Genomic DNA, 23,567 nt, shown 5'->3' on the forward strand with positions numbered 1-23,567 from the left:
TTCATTTCTCCTCCTCCTCTGTTCTAACATTTTTGAGAAATGTTTCTTATTTCAAAAAGACCTCATATTAATTCTCATCAAAATTTAGAAGGGTGGGGCTGTAATTCTGAGGCCTTCTGTTGCTGCTTCTGTCTAAAAATAAATATTACATTTTCTGAAAGCATGTATTCTGAATGCATTACAAAATTTCTTTGTGTGGCATGTTGTGTTGTGTCATGTTTTTTGATAGACCAAAACCAGACTGCGGGACAGAACTCAGAGGGTTGTGATCAGCGGCACAGAGTCTAGTTGGAGGCCTGTAACCAGTGGTGTCCCTGAGGGGTCAATACTCGGTCCAATTTTGTTTGATATATTAATTAATGACCTGGATGAGGGGACAGAGTGTATCCTCAGCAAGTTTGCTGATGATACCAAACTGGGTGGGGTGGCTGACACCCCAGAGGGCCGTGCTGCCATCCAGCGTGACCTGGACAGGCTGGAGAGCTGGGCAGAAAAGAACCTAATGAGGTTCAACAAAAGCAAGTGCAAGGTCCTGCACCTGGGGAGCAAGAATGCTAGGCACCAGTGTAGGTTAGGGGCAGACCTGCTGGGAAGTAGCTTGGAGGAGAAGGATCTGGGGGTTGTGGTAGACAGTAAATTATCCATGGCCCAGCAATGTGCCCTTGTTGCCAAAAAGGCCAATGGAATCCTGGGCTGCATAGGGAAGAGTGTGGCCAGTAGGTCACTCCCCCTCTACTGTGTCCAGTTTTGGGCTCCCCAGTTCAAGAGGGACAGGGAACTGCTGGAGCGAGTCCAGCAAAGGGCAACTAAGATGATTAAGGGCTTGGAGCATCTGCCTTATGAGGAAAGGCTGAGAGAGCTGGGACTCTTTAGCCTGGAGAAGGCTGAGGGGAGACCTTATTATGGCATACAAGTATCTAAAGGGTGGGTTGAAGGAGGATGGAGCCAGGCTCTTTTCAATGGTTCCAAGTGACAGGACGAGGGGTAATGGGCACAAGTTAGATCACAGGAAGTTCCGTTCAAATACACAGAAACAGTTCTTTACGGTGAGGGTGACAGAGCACTGGCACAGGCTGCCCAGGGAGGTTTTGGAGTCCCCTTCTCTGGAGATTTTCAAGACCCGCCTGGATGCAGTCCTGAGTAATGTGCTCTAGGCAATCCTGCTTTAGCAGGGAAGTTGGACTAGGTGATCTCTAGAGGTCCCTTCCAACTCTAAAAATTCTGTGATTCTGTGACTTTACAGCAACTACGTGATATCAGTGTCATGGAGCAGTGACACATCATCCAAGAACAGTAATGCACCAAGAGCTGAGTCTGAGAAGGATATGCCAGGAGGTGGAAAATAACTATAAAGTCTTTCAGATTAAGGGAGGAGAGGCAGCTGTATTGGAGCAACATGAAGAGGTTATTATGCAAACCCAGTCTTTAATGGATTCCTTTAATCCCCTTTTTGGAAACTAGAAATGGTGGACTTGTGTATCTATTCTGAACTCTAATACTTAAATAGGCTTTTATTGCAGTGTCCTAAAAAGTACAGAAGAAAACTGATGAAAACTAACAGGGGAGATATAAGATATAATAAGATCAGAAATCTTCGGAACGTTTTTTTCCTAGCTCAAGTATGATACTAAGTCTTTCTGCAGTATCCTGTAGATATTTCTGGACTATACTGGACGTTCAGTAGATGTTTGTGTAAGGTTTATAACATTAAGCTGTCTCAGGTTTGTGGATGGGGAGATGATTTATTGAAAAGACTGCCCTTCCAAAGGCCACTCAAAAGTTTCAGATGTGATGTAGTTGATGGGAAATTAAGAATATTTGATGCATCTGAGTTATCAGTATCTGGCTAAAGCTTACACACTTTCTGAAAGAAGTGAAGCAACAATTTTGTGTTCTTTGATGCCAACTACAATTCTGCTCCATCTTGCCTGAGTTCAGTATGGAAAACTGAGTCAAACATGCTATCTGCCTAACACTTTGTTTTTTACCCTTAAGAAGGTTCATTAGATTAAATGAATTCAACTTCTGTGACCCTTCTTGTTTTATCTTGACTGTATAATGTAAGTATGTATGGTTTGAGGAAGAGCAGGCTAACAGTAAAATAGACACTCATACATATATGCCTTTTCTGTCTGAATAGGTCTTTCAGTGATCACATCTGATTTAGTGTCAAATGCACTAAAAGATTAAAATGACTGAATGAAAGTGTTAGAAGAGTTATTTCAGAACAATGATTGTTCTTTCAGTAGAGTTGCTTCTTAAATTAACACTAACTTTTTTTGCCTAAAATACTTATTAGTTAAATTTGGAGTAAAACCAGGTGATGATTGATTGTTTATGAATGGGATTTAACATCTGTTACCATTCTCTCATTCATGACCTAAATAAGAATTAGTATGAACTGAAACTACTTTGTATAGAACTGCCATTGCAGAGTGAGCCAGCATCAGTTCTGTCCACCTTTCCTCCCAGTTTAGGAAATAAACATCTACTTTGTTATGTGTGTTTTAGTGACTACTGTAACTGTGTTGCAGTGGCAACAGCTTCAAGGGAACTTTATTCCTCTGTGCACCAAACTCCAATTTTTTTCTCCCTGTCGTGGCTCACCTGTGTTTTGTTAGTTTGTCAGCAAAGTTAGGATCTTTTTGACTCTTCTTGGCTATGCATACACACAGTAATAGAAGTATGGTGAAGCTACTTATTTCAGCACTTTCTATGTCTGAGGTTCTGGGGTTCATTGAGATTTATGTAGAGAGGTTCTCTGGTATTGTGAATGATAAAAACGTGGAAGTAACTCAAAAACCTAGAAAGTGGAAAGTTAAGCAAAATAATAACAATTTTTCTTTGTCTATTCTAGTTCTGAGTTCCAAAGGTTGTCTGTTTAAAAACATGTTTTTTTTAAATACATTCATGCACTTTTAAAAAGTATAAACTCTGCAGTCATCTGGGCTGGAAGCTTGTTGGAAAATAAGGAATGTTGGGAGTTTTCATGTAACTATCTTGGAGTGGTAAACATGAGGAAAAAGCAATTGGTTTGCTCTGAAGAGTGAGAGTTGACAGCATTGATGGCTTTGAATGCTCATATGATGCTGGGTTATAAACAAAGCCTAACTAGTGTGTTATGTTTCTGAAGGCTCAACCCCCTATTGGATTTCTGTATGTGTTGTTATAGCACCATTAAAGTATTCTGATGCCAAGGTAAGGACTTGACATCACAACCATGTAGCAGTGCTTCTTTGTCTATTCAGTTACAGTATGTAGACTGTTTATAAAAGTGTTTTCTGTTATATGTGCAAGCCTTTGTAAAGAAAAGACATGCAAAAAAGTTTTTATTCTTAGTTTAGGGAAAAAAATTGTTAATTGCTGCATATTAATGTGTTACAGGAACTATTTTGAACTTGGGAGACATATCTGTTTTGCATAATCATTGGTATGTGCCCTGGTTCTGGTGCAGATAAGGTTAATTTTCACAAGGCGCTGGGACGGGACACAGCCGGGAGTTGGGGTGTGTGGGGTGTGGGTCGGCTGACCCAGACTAGCCAAAGGGATATTCCATACCGTGTGAGCCATGCCCAGTCTATAGCCGAGAGCTGGTCGTGGGAGTGGGCAGGAATCGCCGCTTGGGAGCAGGCTGGGGGCTTCCCTTGTCTGGTTGGTGAGCGGTGGTACACTAACTGGATTTTGTACATTCCTCTATCAGTGTTATTGTTGTTGTCTGCCTCTTTGCTTCGCTGTTCTGTTGAACTGCCTTTAACTCAACCCACAAGTTTTGCCTTTTTTTTGCCGATTCTCCCTCTATCCCGCCGCTGGGTGGAGTGAGCGAAAAGACCACGTGGTTCTTTGTTGCCGGCCGGCGTTAAGCCACGACAGTGTGGATCAAACATCAGAGTATTACGCTGATAAACGTTTTTTCTAAATACCGTGTTCAGTGATAAGTACGATAATGCTGTAAAGTTATTAGAGTGAATAAACCTATAAACGTACAAAATACTGTTTTCGTTTTTCCCAGTTTTTGTGTTTCAGTGACTAGGTTAGGTGGGTTGTGCTTGCACTGGCTTCAGGCTGCTGTTTTATTTGATTATGAGTCACATTGCAATTATACGTAGTTTTACAAATCTGTTTATAAATGGGCCTTTAATAGGATCTTTCAGCCTTAGACAAATCAGTTCAGGACTCTTGGTTGGCGTTCTGTCATCCCCAAGTACTTTAAAGTTCATCTCAATAAAAATAAAATACAATCAAGTCTTTCAGACTTTTTTATCTAAAATGAAGCTTTTCAGAATGTTAATGGGGAAGAATGCATCAAGAGAGCAGAACAAGAAATACTGAACTGAGTCCTAAATATTTTTTTTCATGTAATAAATACTCTTAAAGAAGTATTACACTAGAATTTACCTAGTATTCATGTAGGGGAAAAAAAAGAAGTAAACTCGCAAAACTGTAAATGTGAGATGTTTTATCAGAACATACTGAGAACAAATTGCCTTTGCTGGTCCTTCTTAGGTCTAATGTTGGTCCCTCTAGTGACAGAGCTGGATAATTCTTTGAAATTTGATACATTCTGTTAGTGGAGTTAACAGTGCAGACAACAGTCGTATGAGTAACAACATTCTAGTATTTGCATCTGCCTAGTACAGTCTTTACAGCATTCTGCTTTATTTATTAGTCTTTAAGTGCCTGGAAGACCCAATTAAGGTAGTAAGAACAGTGTGTTACCTGATACTATGTATATTTTTATTTTGTGTCTCTGGGTTTTTCAAATGATAGTGATTTGCATTTTCTTGGGTAAAATGTCAGCATTGCAGATATACCAGCTCCATTTGAGGCAAATGTATGTGCAGTATGGCTTTATCGTGGAAATAAAATGTCCATTCCCTTTGTTAGGAAATCAGCTGGTACAATCTGAGTTTTATTTGTCTACCTGTGGTCCTAAAGGGCTATCTTTACATTTGGTCTCATGCTCTGGAAATGTTACAGCTTTTGAGAACCTGAAGAGTTGTACTGTTTTAGTACAACTGCAACTGTTTTAGTTGAGGAGGAGGAGCCCTTCATTAGGCTGTGAAGTTAACATGACTACTATATCTTTATCTGCCAAAGCATCAAAGAGCTATTTTAACTGATACAGATATCTTTTTGTTTTAAAAGGAACATCTAGAATAGATTGGCCTTATCCAATCTAAATTATATTAGATTTACCTTTCTGTAAGACTTCTTTTTGGATGTTCTATGAAACAGTGATTTACATGCCACATAAGTGCTATCACTTTCTTGATGGACATGTGAGAAACACGGTCAATTTTAGTCCGTGGCAAATTCAGTGGAGCAAAGAATATTTATTACAGCGCTGGGAGTTACACGGGGGATTTCTCCTCCTGTGGCTCACTTTTCCTTTACAAACACTCATTTTTATTTCATATTCCTCATACTTATTCATGTTTTTTCTTGGAACATAGTTTGCATAATCAACGAGTTCTTGGAATGCAACCCACCCCCAAACATGTCCCCTCCCTTCTAGCTTCACAGGCGATATGCTTCCTCAGGGGTCTTCCTGGTGGTCATTGGAGGGAGGCTCGAAGTCTTTATCACCATGTCCTTCTTGTAGCTTCTCTATTCCTTATACTTCTGTGGTTATCTTATCTAACCATACCACCCTTTGTTTTGCAATGGTTCGGTACTTCCAACTGTTGCTTTCATCTGATATCCTATCTAACACTATCCCTTTCCTAAACTCGTAGCAAGCACATACCTATCTTTAGCTGAAGCCATAGCAAGCACATATCTATCAAACGCATAGCAGGCATACACCCATCTTAGCTGAAGCCATAGCAAGCACACATCTATTTTACCTGAAGCAAAATTCTTTTGCTAAATTACTTATTACAGACAGACTAGTTACTTGGCACCAGTTATGTTAAAATAGACAAACTTAGAGGTGGAAGTTAGTGGAAAGTGAATGTTATCTTTTTCAAAAAGAAGTAATGGGGCATTGTTGTAACTGTGAGTTTTGTTTTCTTTGTGTTGCCTTATCTTGGAAGTACTCAGTAGCCTGTAACTTGCTTACTTTGATTTCTGAATCCTAACTTTAGATATATGGGATTTTGGGGTATAAGTTAATATTCCTCACCTTATAATAGCAACTGTAATCAATTTCAGTCACCGAGTCATCTTCTTAATAGTAGGAAGAAAATGGGATATATTTTCTTGATGAAGTGTCATTATTATGCCTGAAACTTTCACATCTGCCATTTTTAGTCATATTAGTCTAGACAGCACAATATGTAACTTAATGTTCTCATTGCTTTAAATTTAGGTGGAAGAAGGAAGCAAAAATATACGCTTGGGCTCACTAATCTGTCTGCTGGTAGAGGAAGGACAGGACTGGAAACAAGTTGAAATACCAGCTGATGGTAGTGATCCATCTTCTCTGGCTCCACCAGCACCTGTGCTTACCCCAACACCTGCAGGTCCTTCAGTTTCAGCCCCTCCTAAACTGGAACATCAACCTGGAAAATTGCAGTAAGTTTCTATGTTACGAAGTGGATCTCTTATTTAGTTAGATCAGTAGAGCTGAACCAAGAAGAATCTTTTGTCCCTTTTTGCCTAGTAATTAAGCTATTAGTTTAAGAGAGTGTTTTAGCATGTGTGAGGTGGCCTGGCCAGAATATGGGGTTTTTTTTGCTTGTAAGCCCAATAAGTCAATTTGAACAACATAGTTTTATTAGAACACCTTCTATGGTAGCTGTGCTTTATTCTGACATACAAATGCTTTATGAAGAATTCTAAACTTAGATAAGGAAGAAGTTGTGTTTATATACGATGAACACTAAAGCTTATGCATCAGATGCTCAGTTTACCTATAACTTGTTTTCTGTTTCTTTTTTAGGAGAAAAAAACCTAAACAAATAAATGGCACAATCTAAAACCCTTGCAAGCTCTTGCACTTCTGATATTAGAAAAAATTTCTTGTTATTTTCATAACAATGGAATGTGAAAAACTTAAAACTGTATTTACTGGTTTGCTTTGATCTGTTAGGGTACCCTAAGCATTGCAAACATCTTAAAGGGAGAGTAATTTAACTCCAAAATGTTAGTCAGGTTACAGTAATCTATAAATCACAGGTTTGTGTCACAGGATGTGCCTTATTTGGAGGTATTACTCCTTATTTGGAGTGAATTGTGATAACACAAAAGCTGTAAAATTACAGCCTGATAAAGAAAAGAATAGGTAGGAAGCTAATTTTGGTATCATGTGCTACACAAACTGTTTCGTTTTGGTTGCTTTGAGTTGTTTGGGTTTTTTCCTGGTTTGAGTTTTGTTGTGTGTTGTGGTGGTGGTGTGGGTTGTTTTGTTTTTGTTTTTTTTTTAACCTCATTACCTTTTCTATCTGGTTTGAAATGTTTCCTTCCATGCAAATGGAAGACAACTAATTGAGGTCACTGTCCAAACCTCAGAGAAGAGAATCCTTGAAAGGATTAAGTCTTGCATTTTTGTACCAAAGAACATCAGAAGTTCATTTGTTTCACTGCAACTCTTAAAGATGTATCAGCATCTTTGGAATCAAGTGATCATTCATGACATGGGTTTTTCTTGGCAAAGGCTTATGGACAGTTCTTATTGGAGATTTTGAGGAGAGACTTGAAACCAAGTGTTTATTCTTTTATGAAAATGTTGCTTTTGTATCTAAGAATTCTGAAATATCTTCTCTACATGTTGGTTTTAATTCTTCATTTCAGAAAGCAAATCATGCTGAGGTACACTGGGTACTCTGTAGCTATGTACTGTGCTGTCTAATTGGGCACTGTTTCTGTTTCTAGGCAGAAATGTTACTATTGAGCATACTCCATCTAGGTCAAGGTGGCAGGTACAGGTTTACTAGTATAATAGTATAGCTTTGGTATATGCTGATTAAAATGTTTGAGTGTAGGAGGGCTTAATATTTAGTCTTCTAAAGCTGATACTGAAATATGCAACTACATCTATATGGCTTTTGTTTTCCCGAAAAGTAGCCATTTCATTAAATCAGTCCTATACAATAAAATTAAAGCTAGGGCAAGGGTAATGTTATAGTTAGAATTAAGCTGCGTTAATGATGCAATTACAGCTAGCCAAACAAATAATAGAGGTGAGCAACCCTCTTGTCTGAGCTCCTAAAACTAATTTTTAATGTTACTATAACAAGCTGGTCTTAAAAAATATATTTGGGGTTTCACTGATGACCCTTTTCCAGCAGAATCCACAAGTATTTTGCATCGCTGATGTAAGAGGAAGGTTTGGAGATTAATTTTCCATTTTTTATTTTGATCTTGTTGAAGTCATGTTTTTAAATCCAACCTTGCATTAAAGCTTGGTGAAGGGGCAGAGTTTGCCTGAAGCTTTAGGATCATAGCCTTTGCACAGAACTGTTTTCTTCCCCAGCTGTTGCTTCTGAAGTAGAGTATATACGGTGTAGTTTCTCTTGATATACGTTAAGTGAAATAAACTATTTAAACACCAAGATTAACTTATTTTTCTCCTGATTTTTTTAGGGTTCGCTTAAGTCCTGCAGCTCGCAACATTCTGGAGACACATGGACTAGATCCAAGCAATATTACACCTTCTGGGCCTCGAGGAATCTTCACTAAAGAGTACGTAGATATTTCAGTAAAGCTACAACCTCATATTCCCTTATTTCTTGCTTTGAACGTAGAGAAGCCTTCTTAAACTTGAAAAGTCCATTATTTAAAAAGCCAACTTTTTGTTCCATTTTTTTCTATGGGTGAACGGCTTAGTTAAATTTGAAAAAAATGTTGAGAAGATATGGAGAATAGGTTAGGAAATATTGTGAGAAATCTTTAATTTAAAAAAAAAAAAAACAACCTTTTTGTTTTTATGCCATCTGAGCTGCGTTGTACTGCTGTCACATTTCTAGCAGCTCAGCCTAATGGTGGTTATCAACTCCTAGGCACCACTTTCAGCTACTATTATGGATCTCAAGAATTTTGCTACTCTGAAATGTATTGAGAGCCAAAATAAAATACCAGTGGCCTGTTTTCTTCAGTCCCTTTTCTTTGGGAAGTTCAGATCTTTTGCTTCTTTCACTGAAGTTCAGTTATGAAGTCTGTCAAGGTTTAATTTGTTCCCTTTTTTATTAGGCCAGGGAGAACAATAAAGTGTAACAGTAAGAAATCGGTTTGGTTTTTTTTCCCCATCTTTGATTGTTTACAAACCTGTGGTTTGTTATGATCAGGCTTCTAGCAGTTTACTATACTTTTTGAGTATTTTGATGTAATGATTGGCACTCAAGCGTTGGAGTGAGGAACTTGTGTATAAAAACATGTTGTGGTAGATCCAGAGGCCTTTAGCCTTGAAATGGTGCATTATCTTCACAGTAGCATGTATATTATTGGAGATGAGGATTTTGGCAAGAATACTTATTTTTGTTCTCAGTAAAGTTATTCCTTATGACAAATGCCATCATTCACTTCCACAGACCTTGTTAACTGCTGTAATTTTAGTTCTGTTCAAAGACAACCAGGTCTGTGTAACTTGGAATTGAACCAAGACAAGCAGACAGTGGAAGTCTGCTGTTTTTTCAAAACTTTTTTCCTATGGTCTTTGCATAAGTTGAGATAAAATAAGGAATTCGATAGATACAATATCCTATGTAGGTTTTTTCTTAATTATGTTAGTGTAAAGGTAATTTGTGGTGTGTTACTAGCCTATGGCAGGTGGAAACCCTCTAGGACTTCGAGCTACCTAATTAACATTCCCTAGTTGTCATGGAGATGTCATGAAGATTTTTCTGTAGCTATGAGAATTATCTAACAAAATCTTTTTTTCAAAACTCCTTTCTTCTATAAAAAAGATTTGACTTTGAAATGTCACTTTAAGATATAGACTGTCTGGGGTGGTCTTTAACCATTCTTTTGAAATGGTGGTAATCTTTCAGATATCTACAGGCTCTGCCATTATGTTCAGTTTGAAATGAAATGTTTGCAGATCTTTGTAGTGAGCTGCTACAGGTATTCAGGGAAATATTTCTTTTGCAAACTTGAGATTAATCTTAAAATACATGCCATGCTTTATAGCTGAGTGATTCATGGTCTCTTTTCCAAGTAACCTGGTGATTGATTCTTTGAGGGATTGTTGCAAGTTCACTTTTCACTTTTAAATTTGCTGAGTTTCCTTATTGAACAGTGCTCACGCTCACCACATTATAAGAAACAAAGATCGTGAGTTATGTAAGCAAGATTCTTTTCCCCCCAGCTTCCTATTTTTACATTCAGTTTACTGTAAAACTTTTAACAGCAATAGGAGGTTTCAGTTTATAGCTTCCTCTGTCATAATCTACTCCCTTAGTAGGCTGATACTTCATTTCTCTTATGTATCTGTGCAAGGCTAAATTACTGTTGTCTTCTTCCTGCTTGTTTTTGTATTATGGAGTGGCAGCTTTTTTTGTTTTTTAGCAATTACCTCTGCTTTCTTCACAAATATACTAGGAAATTGATATGTCAGTATAAAGTAACTCACAACTCCTGTCAAAGATTGCACCACGTACCTTGCTGAGGGACAGCTCTGGTGCACATATGTCTGCAAGAAAGCAGCAATTCATGGCAGAAAGGGGCTTTTCCTGAGCTTTCTGGAGCTGGGGAAAGATTGGAAGAGTGCAGGGAGCTTGTGGGAGCTAGCAGCTCGCACAGGGGTTGCTGAGGAGGCGGGGACAGGGCCAGCAGTAGCAGCGCCCACCCCACTCCCATAAGAGGCAGCCATAGGGAGTGCTGCGAACAGGAGCGCTGCAACCAGAGTGGGCAAACAGAACGTGGCATGTCAGAGCATGATATGGCAGTTTGCACAGCATTTTGTGTGGAAGGGTGCTGAAGCTGTATCAGCTAGACCGGGGAACCATGGTATCTAGCCGGTGGAAAACCTTGGCCTCCCCAAGCTCTGAACCCAGCAGGACTGAGGCAGTTTCCCAGATGGAGCTCTTGTGGGAGCATGCTGCCACCCAGGTGTCAGGCTGCGGGGTGTGCCCTGTGGTGTGCCCAGGTAGTGGAACGCCTCTGCCTAGTCAGGGAGCTCTGGGAAGAGGTAAGTAGATTGAGAACTATCAGGGAGTGTGAGAAGGAGATAGAGTGCTGGAGTCACAGCCTACCTTCCCTGAACCAGGCCCAACAGGCACACAGGGCATATGATACGGAGGATTCCCTGTCCTCTCTCTGCCTGACCAAGCAAGGTAACTTAGAGGATAGGGAGCAATGGGAACAATTTTCTGCCTGGTGAAGCAGGTGTGATTCCCCACTAACTCCCCCACCTTTTCAGGTACCCTTGCAAAATAGGTGTGAGGCTCTGCAAGTGGAACTGAACCATGACAAGGGAGATGATTTGGTGTGCACAGAGGTGTTGCCAAGGTTAAGCCAAACTACACCCTGCATCAAAACCTCTTCAGATGGGTCATTGTAGGTGACTCCCTTCTGAAGAGAGCATAAGGCCCAATGTGCAGACCAGACCCACTTCTCAGGGAAGTCTGCTGCCCCCTTGGGGCCCAGATAAAAGATATAAAGAGACAGCATCCTTCCATGGTACGTCCTTCAGATTACTACTCATTACTGATTTCTTTCAGACAGGCAGTGAGGAACTGGCAGCAAGAAACCTGAGCATGATCAAGAGAGACTTCTGGGCCTTGGGATGACTGGTTATGGGATCAGGAGCACAAGTATTGTTCTCTGTCATTCCAGCAGGGAAGGATGAGGGAAGAAACAGGAACAGCCAGCAGATCAATAACTGGCTCCAACCCTGGTGTCAGCAGTAGGACTTTGGGGTTTTTGATCACAGGTTGGTTTACACGACGCTAGGCCTGCTGGTGACTAGATGGGGTTACACCTGTCTCAAAGGGGGAAAAGGTTCTTGGCACAGGATTTGGCAGGGCTCATTGAAAGGGCTTTAAACTAGATTTGAAGGGGGAAGGGGATGAAACCAGGCTTTTCACGCCACCCCCAGGCTTACCTGCCCCTGTGCGTGCGTCTGTGGGATGGAATGCCAGTGAGGTCCCTTGGTCTGCTGACTCAGTGAATGTAGGGGATGGAGATTCATGCAGCAGCAAAGGTGTGAGGGTCGTTGATGGGTTAGAAACTTTGTCCTCACCTGGGAATGTTTAGGTAGGAATTAGAGCTTCTCCTAGTAAAAAGGTGGCAGGACCAATAGCCCAACTGAAATGCTTCTGCACTAACGCATGCAGCATGGGCAACAAACAGGAGGAGCTGGAAAACTATGATGTGGTCACCACCATGGAAACATGGTGGGATGACTTGCATGACTGGATTGCTGCAATGGATGGCTATAAGCCCTTCAGAAAGGATAGGCAAGGAAGGAGAGGCTGTGGGGTGGCCCTGTATGTTAGGGAGTGTTGTGAATGTCTAGAACTTAATGATGCTGACAATAGGGTTGAGTGTTTCTGGGTAAGACTCAGGGGAAGGGCCAACAAGGCAGCTATCATGGTGGGAGTCAGTTACAGACTGCCCAACCAGGGTGAAGAGGCAAACAAAATATTCTGTAAAGAGCTAGGAGAAATCTCAATATCGCTAACCCTTGTCCTCATGGGGGACTTCAACTTACCAGACATCTGCTGGCAATACAATACAGCAGAGAGGGAACAGTTTAGGAGGTTCCTGGAGTGTGTTGAGGATAACTTCCTGACACAGCTGGTGAGGGAGCCAACTAGGGAAGGTGCCCTGCTTCACCTGTTGTTTGTGAACAGAGAGGGAGTTGTGGGGGATGTGATGGTTGGAGACTGTGTTGGGCATAGTGATCATGAAATGATAGAGTTTTTGATTCTTGGAGAAGCAAGGAGGAGGTCAGCAGAACTGCCACCTTGGGCTTCTGGAGGGCAGACTTTGACCTGTTTATGAGCCTGGTTGACAGAGTCCCTTTGGAGGCAGTCCTCGGAGGCAAAGGAGTCCAGGAAGGCTGGACATTTTTCAAGAAGGAAGTCTTAAAGGCACAGGAGCAAGCTGTCCCCATGTGCCAAAAAATAAGCTGTCAGGGAAAAGACTGGCCTGGCTGAACAGAGAGCTATGGTTGCAACTTGGGGAAAAAAGCAGACATTTTAGCCTTTGGAAGAAGGAGCAGGCTATTCATGAGGACTACAAAGATGTTGTGAGAGTCTGTAGGGAGAAAATTAGAAGGGCCAAAGCTCAAATAGAACTTAACCTGGCTTCTGATATTAAGGACAATAAAAAAAAGTTTCTATAAATACATTAGCAATAAAAGAAGAACCAAGGGTAATCTCCATCCTTTAGTAGACAGGGGTGGAAACCTAGTGATCAAGGATGAGGAAAAGGCTGAGGTACTTAATGCCTTCTTTGCCTCAGTCTTTAGTAGTAGGACCAGTTGTTCCCTGAGTACCCAGCCCCCTGAGCCAGAAGACAGGGATGGGGAGCAGAATGAAGCCCCCATAATGCAAGGGAAAATGGTGAGGGACCTGCTACAGCACTTGCATGTGCAGATGGGATCCACTTGAGGGCACTGAGGGACCTGGCGGAAGTGGTCACCAAGCTACTTTCCATCACTTATCAGCAGTAGTCCTGGCTATCCAGGGAGGTCACAGTTGACTGGTGATTAGCAAATGTAATACCCATCCACAAGAAAGGGCAGAAGGAGGATCCGGGGAACTACAGGCCTGTCAGTCTGACCTTGGTGCACTCAGGTCACAACAACCCCATACAATGCTACAGGCTTGGGGAAGAGTGGATGGGAAGCTGCCTAACAGAAAAGGACCTGGGGGTGTTGGTTGACAGCCAGCTGAATATGAGCCATCAGTGTGCCAAGGTGGCCAGTAGCATCATGGCTTGTATCAGAAATAGTAAGTGGTAAGTAGGACTAGGGAAGTGATCATCCCTTTTTGCTCGGCACCAGTAAGGCCCTCCCTCAAATACTGTGTTCAATTTTGGGCCCCTAACTGTAAGAAAGACATTGAGGTGCTGGAGGGAAGCCAAACACCAGCAACAAAGCTGGTGAAAGGTCTGGAGCTCAAGTCTTATGAGGGACGGCTGAGGGAGCTGGGGTTATTTGGTCTGGAGAAAAAGAGGGTCAGCAGAGACCTTATTGCTCTCTACAACTACCTGAAAGGAGGTTGTAACGAGGTGTGTATCCGTCTCTTCTCCCAAGTAACAAGTGATAGGATGAGAAGAAATGGCCTCAAGTTGTGCCGGGGGAGGTTTAGATTGGATATTAGGAAAAATTTCTTCACTGAAAGGGTTGTCAAGCATTGGAACAGGCTGCCCAGGGAATTGGTGGAGTCACCATCCCTGGAGGCAGTTAAAAGACATGTAGATGGGACATGGTTTAGTGGTGGTTTTGGCAGTGTTAGGTTGATGGTTGGACTTGATGATCTTAAAGGTCCCTTCCAACCTAGGCAATTCTATGTTTGCGTGCTCCTAGTCATCAGCTCAGACACTGCGTTTTGGAGAGCTATGTTAAAATTGTTGATTGTTTCAGACTACTTCGGCCTTTTCTCATCCTGTTTTCTAGTGATCTAGAGATTTATAAATGCAAACATGAAAGGGTGGGAGAGATTGTTTTTATGAGGCCATGTTCCTCCCATCTGTACCTTCTTGCCAGCTGTCACTAAGTTAGTGTGATTTGGAGTCACAGAGTTGCTCCAGCATTTGCATTTTCATTTTGCAAATAAGCCACAATGTACACATGTAGTCCAAGTTTTCCAGAGAGTTATTTCATGTGTATGTATTGAGTGCAGACTTATAGTGGGATATATGCTGTGTGCAGTTTTTCAGCTGCCATTATGGAGGAATGAGTTCCTCCTATAACGTTGATAGTGCAGTGAGTCTGGTACCTAAAAGTTTCTGGTGTGTAACATCCTCTGCTCACCTTTTTCCCACTTCCAGGAAATCTCTGAATTGAGTAATTGGATATTCAGATGAAAGGGGCTTAGGACAATTTAGTAACAGTAACTGCCACCAGAGGAAGATAGTGTCAATCTGTGCATCTGCTGTTGCACCACTGAATCCTTAGTGATTTTTAGGTGTGTGTATAACCTTTAAGTTGTCTGTTTTGAGCATAAAATAGTTTACCTTCGCCATACTTTGCATTTTGACTAACACGAAGTGGAAAGACTTCTGTAGTAGGGGTAAACTGAAGTGTAACAGAGCTGCTGGAATCTGCATACTTCTAACAATAACTGATTGGTAAGGCATATTTTTGTTTAATAAATGTTTACCAAGCTTTGATATCTTTTCTGGGGAGCAGGTTGCTGTCTTCCATGTTTGTTACCCCTCTCTGTTATCTTTTTCCATTATTACCCTGTGTTGATAGAGGTTTATAGAGTAGTTGGAAAGATGTGTCCAACGCTTGCTTTTCTTGTTCTAATAAAATATATATTTCCCTGACTTGTAATGAAATCTGTTTCATTTTATTTGCTTTGGTGCTTCCTCCAGCTCTTCTTATATGTAGGCATGCAATCTTGTACCCATGATGACAGTCATAACATTGGTGTACCTTTTTTTCTTAATCAGTTAAATTGTGTGGAATTGTTGGGGGGGAGAATTATTTTTATACATACATATATATCAAATATTTATATAATTATAAAAATATATGAAATATGGTTCTATATATGTATTTTTATATATATTTATATCTTATACTCACGCATGAGTTTCAAAAACTCCTAAGTGAATCTTCTAATCTAAAAATAAGCTCAATTCTGGCAGTATGTTTTTCAGTTAACACACTGAAACCCACCAAAATTATTGAAGTGTTTTGACTTGGCTACGATAGGTGGGACCATCTGGTTTTTGTCATTTGCATAATATATGGAAGTAATTTTAAAACATTTCCTAAGGGGCTTTAAAACATAAAATAAAGCTTTTATAACTTCTTATATATATTATGGAATATAATGAGCAGATGGTCTGTCTTATGACTGCCAAGTTAAAACCCTTTAGTAATTTTTGGTAGCTTCCAATATGTTAACTAGGAAAGTTGCATTATGTCATGCAGTTACTCTTTTTTCATCTCAAATTGTAATGCTAGGGGGTGATTTTTGTCCAATGAAATCTTTTTTTAACTGATATAGTAGTTCTGTTAAATACTAAACACTTATTTTTGAAGCAAGCTTTGGCTAACGTTAATTTGGGAAAACAAGTAACAACTTAAATGACAAGGATCCTGAGCTCAGTAATTGTTTTTATTTATTTATTTTTAATATCATTTGCTGAAGTATGTATTGAAACTAAAAATAAATTGAAGCAAGTCACCAATCAGTAAAAGGCATTACATAGAACATACAGAGCTTTTCAGTTTTCAGTTTGTGATTCTGAACTGCTACTTTGATAGGAAGAACTAAGAACGCATAATATTGTTCTGGGATTTTGTTCTTTCTACAAAAAATTACCAACACAAAGTATTGACTCTCACTCAAGAATAGACTCTCACTCAGGCACTAATCTAACAAAATTAGATAGCTTTGTTTAGTATTTATGGGTTATGTTTCAAATCCATGGTATGGTTTTAAGTAGTCTGATTATTTTTTTTCATTTATTTTTAATTTCCTCTGCCAGTTTATGTAATAAAACTTTGCGTACATAAACCTTTGTGTGCATGCTGTGGTGGTGTCTTTATGAAGTGATAGAGATTTATCTAGGGTATACGACACAGACTTTTGTTATCAGATCTGGAGCATAAAGAGAGGAGATCTGTGACTGATACAGCTCTTCTAACAAGTTACTAGTATAGATGCAGTTACAACTGCAAAACTTGCCCTACAATTGGCAGTGGTGGTGTAAATGCAGTCTTTTCTGTTTAGCCTCATAGGTGCTAATCTCTGGCATGTTGCTTTATAAATACAGTGTACCTAGGGTAGATACAATATTACAGTTTAAAGATGGGAGTTTACTTATGTCGGTCATACTGTGCCCTCAAAAGGGAAGTTTTGTGGTGGTAGCTATATCAGTATGAAGACCCAGGGAGAATGCTGGTAGAGTAGACAAGGTTCAACCATACCTGGGTCTATTAGATGTTACTCAGTGTTTGGCTTTGGTTCTTTAGTGTGGTGCTATCTTTTCAAATTGCTTATGAAGTTACGGACTTGTATACTGTTTATACCTGTTTGTGTATATTTGTCAGAAAGGTACAGAGAATTGAATGACAAATGTACTACTCAATTTTCTGTGAGCACTAATTAATTATATTTGTAATCATTTGAATTTAATATAACAGATGAAAGCTTTTATTTGAGACTTTATAGCCTAGGTGTACTCATATCTTATTTAGAAGAATCGCTAGTGCTCGTACACTCACAATTAGTGATGATGAATGTTATGCTTTTCTAACGCAAATGTTTTCTGTTACTACTTATTCAAGCCCTTTTATTCACAGAAGTTAATGAGAATTTCCTAAAAAAGATACAACAAAAGAGACAGAAAATTCATATTAGTTAATAATAATCACCTTCTTAATGTTTGGTTTGACAACAGAAACAAATGTACAGAAGTAGCTATTTAATTAAAATAAGTAATGGAATAGTAATACTTCAGAAATTTTTGAAATAGCTGTTGTCAGTATTTCATTGTGTTTAATCACCAGGGATGCTCTCAAGCTTCTGCAAGAGAAGCACAAGGGCAAAACCAGTGAATTGAAACCTGTGGTTTCTCCAGCTCCTCCCCAGCCTACTGCAGTGGCTTCTGCTATGCAAGCAACAGCTGTGACTTCTGCTTATCCAAGGCCAGCTGTTCCACCAGTTTCCACACCAGGACAACCTGCTGCACTGGTAAGGTGTCTGTTAAGTCCTCAACATTGCTATGGTTAAGTATTGCCATGGCTACCTGGGTAGCTATATGAGATTCCCATGAGAGACAAGAAAACTAAGGCCAGCCAGATGCCAAGCCCAGGTATGTGCAGTTTTTAGTACGTTTGAGTGATTCTAAAGCAGTGTAATTCAAACTGCAGAGTTCTTGAAATTGTGATCTGCACTCTACTTTGTGTAACTTGCAAATTGAAGCCATGAAAAAGTTTGTATTGCAGGCCTTGGAAAGGGAAAGGACAAGGGAGGCTGCAGTTTTATTTCAGTTCCCAAACAAGAACATGCCACTAGTTTGGAAATGAACAATACACCCTTTATCTCAGTCCCTGAAGGATCAGTATGTCAGCGTTTGTTTCCAAACTCAGAGAAATTTGAATCCTGATCTGTTTTTACTGTACTTCATTTATTTGCTTTCCTGCGATGTATGTGTATATATCCAAGTATATGTAAATATCCACTGATGGATATTGTTGTTGTCAAGAAAGGAGGAAGGGAAGGATTTAGTGGTTGCTTTTGAAGAGTAATTTTGCCAGCTCTCGCACCTAAATACAGTTTCTGTGTTAATTTGAAATGTTAGAAATACCAGAAATTATTTTTTAAAGAATAAATGTCCATGCTGAAATGCACATTAGTAGAAACTGAAAAGCTTTTGTGAAAAATGGGTTGAAAAAACCTTTACAGAATCACAGAATCACAGAATTATCAGAGTTGGAAGGGACCTCTAGAGATCATCTAGTCCAACTCCCCTGCTAAAGCAGGATTGCCTAGAGCACATTACTCAGGACTGCATCCAGGCGGGTCTTGAAAATCTCCAGGGAAGGGGACTCCACAACCTCCCTGGGCAGCCTGTTCCAGTGCTCTGTCACCCGAACCGTAAAGAACTGTTTCCGTGTATTTGAACGGAACTTCCTGTGTTCTAACTTGTGCCCATTGCCCCTCGTCCTGTCACTTGGAACCAATGAAAAGAGCCTGGCTCCATCCTTCTTCAACCCACCCCTTAGATACTTGTATGCCATAATCAGGTCTCCCCTCAGCCTTCTCTTCTCCAGGCTAAAGAGTCCCAGCTCTCTCAGCCTTTCCTCATAAGGCAGATGCTCCAAGCCCTTAATCATCTTAGTTGCCCTTCGCTGGACTCGCTCCAGCAGTTCCCTGTCCCTCTTGAACTGGGGAGCCCAAAACTGGACACAGTATTCCAGTTGTGGCCTCACCAGTGCCGAGTAGAGGGGGAGAATGACCTCCCTCGACCTACTGGCCACACTCTTCCCTATGCAGCCCAGGATTCCATTGGCCTTTTTGGCGACAAGGGCACATTGCTGGGCCATGGATAATTTACTGTCTACCACAACCCCCAGATCCTTCTCCTCCAAGCTATCTCCCAGCAGGTAAGCCCCTAACCTGTACTGGTGCCTAGCATTCCTCCTCCCCAGGTGCAGGACCTTGCACTTGGTTTTGTTGAACCTCATTAGGTTCTTCTCTGCCCAGCTCTCCAGCCTGTCCAGGTCACGCTGGATGGCAGCACAGCCCTCTGGGGTGTCAGCCACCCCACCCAGTTTGGTATCATCAGCAAACTTGCTGAGGATACACTCTGTCCCCTCATCCAGGTCATTAATGAATATATTAAACAAAATAGGACCGAGTATTGACCCCTGGGGGACACCACTGGTTACAGGCCTCCAACTAGACTCTGTGCCGCTGATCACAACCCTCTGAGTCCTGTCCCGCAGCCAACTCTCAATCCACCTCACTGTCACCTCATCTAGCCTATACTTCCTCAGCTTCCTAATGAGGATGTCATGGGAGACAGTGTCAAAAGCCTTGCTAAAGTCAAGGTAGATGACATCCACGACTTTCCCCTCATCCAGCCAAAACTGGCCCTAGAACTAATCTTGAAGTATCTTTACAGGCTGAAGTTTACAGTGTAGCTACAATTCATAATATTCAGTAAATGCTGCTTCTTTTGCACAGTGCAAAGAACCAAACAGCCCAGAAAGCTCAAACTTAGGTATTTTTCCATTACGGAAAGAAATGTTTCTATGATTGCACCAGAACATACATGTTGGAATTTGTTGTGCTGAGTACTACTCAGTATGTAGTATATGTGCTATAAATTAGGTATACAAAATAACATTTTACAGAATCACTTATTTTCTTGCTTTCTGTAGTTACTGATATTTCAAGAGATTCCTTGAAAGTTGACTTGCTTCTATGAAGAATTTGGGAAAACTTCTGCATTGAAACATCACTGAATATACCTGGAAGGAGAGAGAAAAATAGCAAAAATGATATGCAGTAAAGCCTGTCTTAAGGAATGACTCTGGGAACTGCAAAAGCATTAGCTCATTAGCTTACTGAGGAAATATTCTATTATAATTTAAATGGAACAAAGCAAATTCTGAGCAATATGCCATGTCTGGCAGATTGAACAGTGCTTATACTCTGGCTAAGAATTAATGCCTGAATATTTGGAAGTTATTTTTTTTTAAGCAGTCTGTTAGAATAGTAGGATTAATTCTATACTGTAAAATGAAACTGTCTTTATTTTATAAAACCTGTTGTGTTGATCCAAGTTAAGTGGAATAGACTAGATAAAACCCTCAATGGATCTTAATCATATTAATTTCAGTAGCTGGAATATATCACTTTTTGATATCTAGGGGATATTTGAAGTGAGCAGGCATCACTGATGATAACACATCAATGCTGGAGTCCTGTTTCAGCAAAGGGGAAGTATGTTTGCTCTCTTGATATTTAATATGCAGCATATGATTTCTTTCAGGGCACATTCACAGAAATCCCAGCTAGCAACATCCGAAGAGTTATTGCTAAGAGATTAACAGAGTCTAAAACTACTATACCTCATGCATATGCTGCTGCTGACTGTGACATTGATGCTATTTTGAGATTAAGAAAAGAATTAGCCAAAGGTTAGTGATTAAACTGATCTTAATATAAAATGTGTACCAATGCGTAGTTTGTCTTGTTTACATAATCTTGCTCTGGAGGTGTAGATTTTTGTGTAGGCAGAACACTATGCATTGAAATAATTAATCTTTTTCGGCATTCTGTACGTTGGTATCAAGCTGTAGTTCTCTGTGGTTATCGAATTGGACAACTTATCAAGACAGAGGAAGACAAAGGTGTTACTTGCCTACTAACTTCCTTACATCCAGATGCTGCAATATTTAGTTTCTTGATGATTAAAATCTGAAATTATTCATGTGAAACATAATAGGGGAAGCTTCAAAGTAAAATACCGTCACGCTCTGTCCTTCTAGGTACAATGTACAATTTTCTTTCGACTCAAATATTTAAGCTTGCGGAAAAATTTATTTTGTAATGCAATGTTTCTTTTTTACATCACACTTATAAAGCTATTTTCCATAAAATGCACATCTTGAAAAAGAATTTAAAGGACTGTAATGAAATAAGATCAGAGAGAGAATTGTTGAGCAGTTGCACTGTTTTTCTTGCATTGTTGACTGTTTTTCGCAGCAAGGTCATATCTCTGTCACCAATGTGGTAAGCTGTGGAAAAAATTAATGAATGAATTCCCTGTTCTTTTTCAGTCACATCTTCCATCTTCATTTATCTCCTAAGCTGCTTGCAAAGGTTGTAGATTTTTTTTTTTTAAGATATTTTTCTTCATAGAAAAGCTGGATTAAGCAGTTGAAAACCTGTGCTGCATATGCCTCTGTAGTATCTTTTTTCTTTCTGATGCCAAAACTTGATATTTTCAGCTGTCCTAATCTACTGATACATTTTGGCATCAGACCTGTAAAACAGTTAATCAAGCACAATTGAGGTGATGTTGCAAAGTAGGAAGCAGTAGCCATAGGGAAGGGAGACAGGCCCAGGTGGCAGCAAAGCCTGCCTTCAATTTCCTGCTTGTCCATGGAGCTCTAATTCTAATACATGGCGATGTATTCTAATACATTGAGGTTTGGATACAGCTGTCCAGGAAGAGTAGCCATCTCAGTAAATCTGTCTGGTTTTGAGGCAGAACTTGACAAATAGGTCAAGATCATGTATGATTGACCACAATATCTGTAAGTAGTTTTTCTGGTCTTAAGTTTCTATAAAATGTGGAATATTATTCACAAAGAATATGTATTTCTAGTGTCTGAGGTTAGCAGGTTTATTGAATTGGCAGTATCTTATCTCTGCCTAAAATGACATCTGTTGCGGTTTAGATGCTGGAAATTGTTTGAGGTCAGTTGATGTCTGCTTCATCAGTTGCAGCCAAACCAATTAGGTGTAGCTTTTTAAATGAATTTTCATTCTTTTAGAGGAGAGATCCCTTTTCAAATCAAATTGGGAAAATATTGATTACTTTTTTGAGAGGTCTAGGTAATTATGCTGGTGGAAAAATGATTTATTTGTTTATAAAGCTTGACTTTTCAATACCTACAAAGTTTGGATACTGTTCCAGGCATACAGATTAATCTCTGCCACTTTATGAATTTAATTTTCATTCATTCCATTTTATGAAATCTCATTTTCCACACTGTTCAGGCTGCACAAGCAAGCAGTGAAGCTCTGCTAAAGGAAACATGCATACGTACACCTCATAGCCTGGTACTAAGTTTGTTACTCGGTAAAAAAATCTGAAGGGCCATTATCTTATAATGAGGAGAAACGGGTGTTTTTTTAATTTACTATACTTGTCTTTTTAAGACCAAAGTTTGCTTCTGAAGAGTAAAGACATTCATGGGAGTATACACCACTCTAACACAAGAGGAAGCTACATAAACAATCTCACATGGATCCTTTTTGGTGTTGAACTAGTCCTTTTTTCTGGTACCATTGAAATCATTTGGTCTCAATAGTTCAGCTTGTAAATGTGTATCCTCATTATTACACCAAGTAGTAGAAATAGAATTAATAGTGTATGCTGTTTTAGACATTACCACAATAATGAAAAGTGAATATTTATAGGTCTAAGGCAGCGACACGTGACACTTCAAGTTTTGTTCTAAAGCTTCATCGTTGCTGTCATGCTTTGGAAGCTCATAGGTTCAGGTTCAAATGATAGTTTTCTGAAGCCATGTGAGCTCTGCATTCAGTATAGCATAGCAGGATAGTTTTAATTTACATTTTTATTACTGTACTGATTGAGAAACTGAGTGCTTTCTTCTGCTTTATTGAAGCATTTAGAGCAGAGCGTGAAAGCTGTGGCCACCTATTGCTGTGACTTTATTTAATCTGCACAAATTTGGTCCAGTTCCGAGAAATGCTGCATATTCTGAAGTCTGTGAAAACTAGAGACTTTTACTTACAGAATCAGGCCACAAATATCTTCACACTTGTACAAGCCAGTTAGAAGGGTCTGAACACTAGCCTTGAAAACTGACCCCAGATCGCAAGGGTCATTAGGCTTTTATGTCAGTTTTGAGACTTTAGTTATCATCAGTCAGTTATTACTTGCAAAGCAAAATATAGTAATGACTTTGAAAAGTCATGGAAGAGTAAAAGGACCTTTTTAAGTTTTCTAAGTAGTAAGTAAGGCTGTGTTTAACAAAAGCTTTGAAAGGATAAAGAACCTAATCCAAGCTGACAAGGAAGAGAGCCTGAAAGATTGACAGGGGACGAAATATGAGTTGTTACAATGCATTGCTGTACATCTGAAGGCTGCATTTCTGGAAAATAAGAATGAGGAGGAATGAGACTAAAAATAGAAAAGATGTCAGTTTGGAGGACTTTCAACATAAGTAGTTCTGGAATTGAGAGATTGAATTTGATGGGTCCCACAATCAGTTTTTGAGGTCTGTTCTC

General features: G+C 39.8%; 1 protein-coding gene across 1 annotated transcript in view; it reads left to right on the top strand.

The window, feature by feature from the left end:
- PDHX (pyruvate dehydrogenase complex component X) overlaps positions 1-23,567 on the top strand; it is a 65,308-nt gene that overhangs the window by 17,702 nt on the left and 24,039 nt on the right. The window contains exons 4-7 of the mRNA XM_082485422.1: positions 6,311-6,516; positions 8,527-8,625; positions 17,579-17,762; positions 20,572-20,719. Of these exons, the coding sequence (XP_082341548.1) occupies positions 6,311-6,516; positions 8,527-8,625; positions 17,579-17,762; positions 20,572-20,719 (637 nt within the window). The remainder of the gene's footprint in view (positions 1-6,310; positions 6,517-8,526; positions 8,626-17,578; positions 17,763-20,571; positions 20,720-23,567) is intronic.

This window comes from Vanellus vanellus (assembly GCF_965231255.1).
Source record: "Vanellus vanellus genome assembly, chromosome: 6".
NCBI classification, from domain to species: domain Eukaryota; kingdom Metazoa; phylum Chordata; class Aves; order Charadriiformes; family Charadriidae; genus Vanellus; species Vanellus vanellus.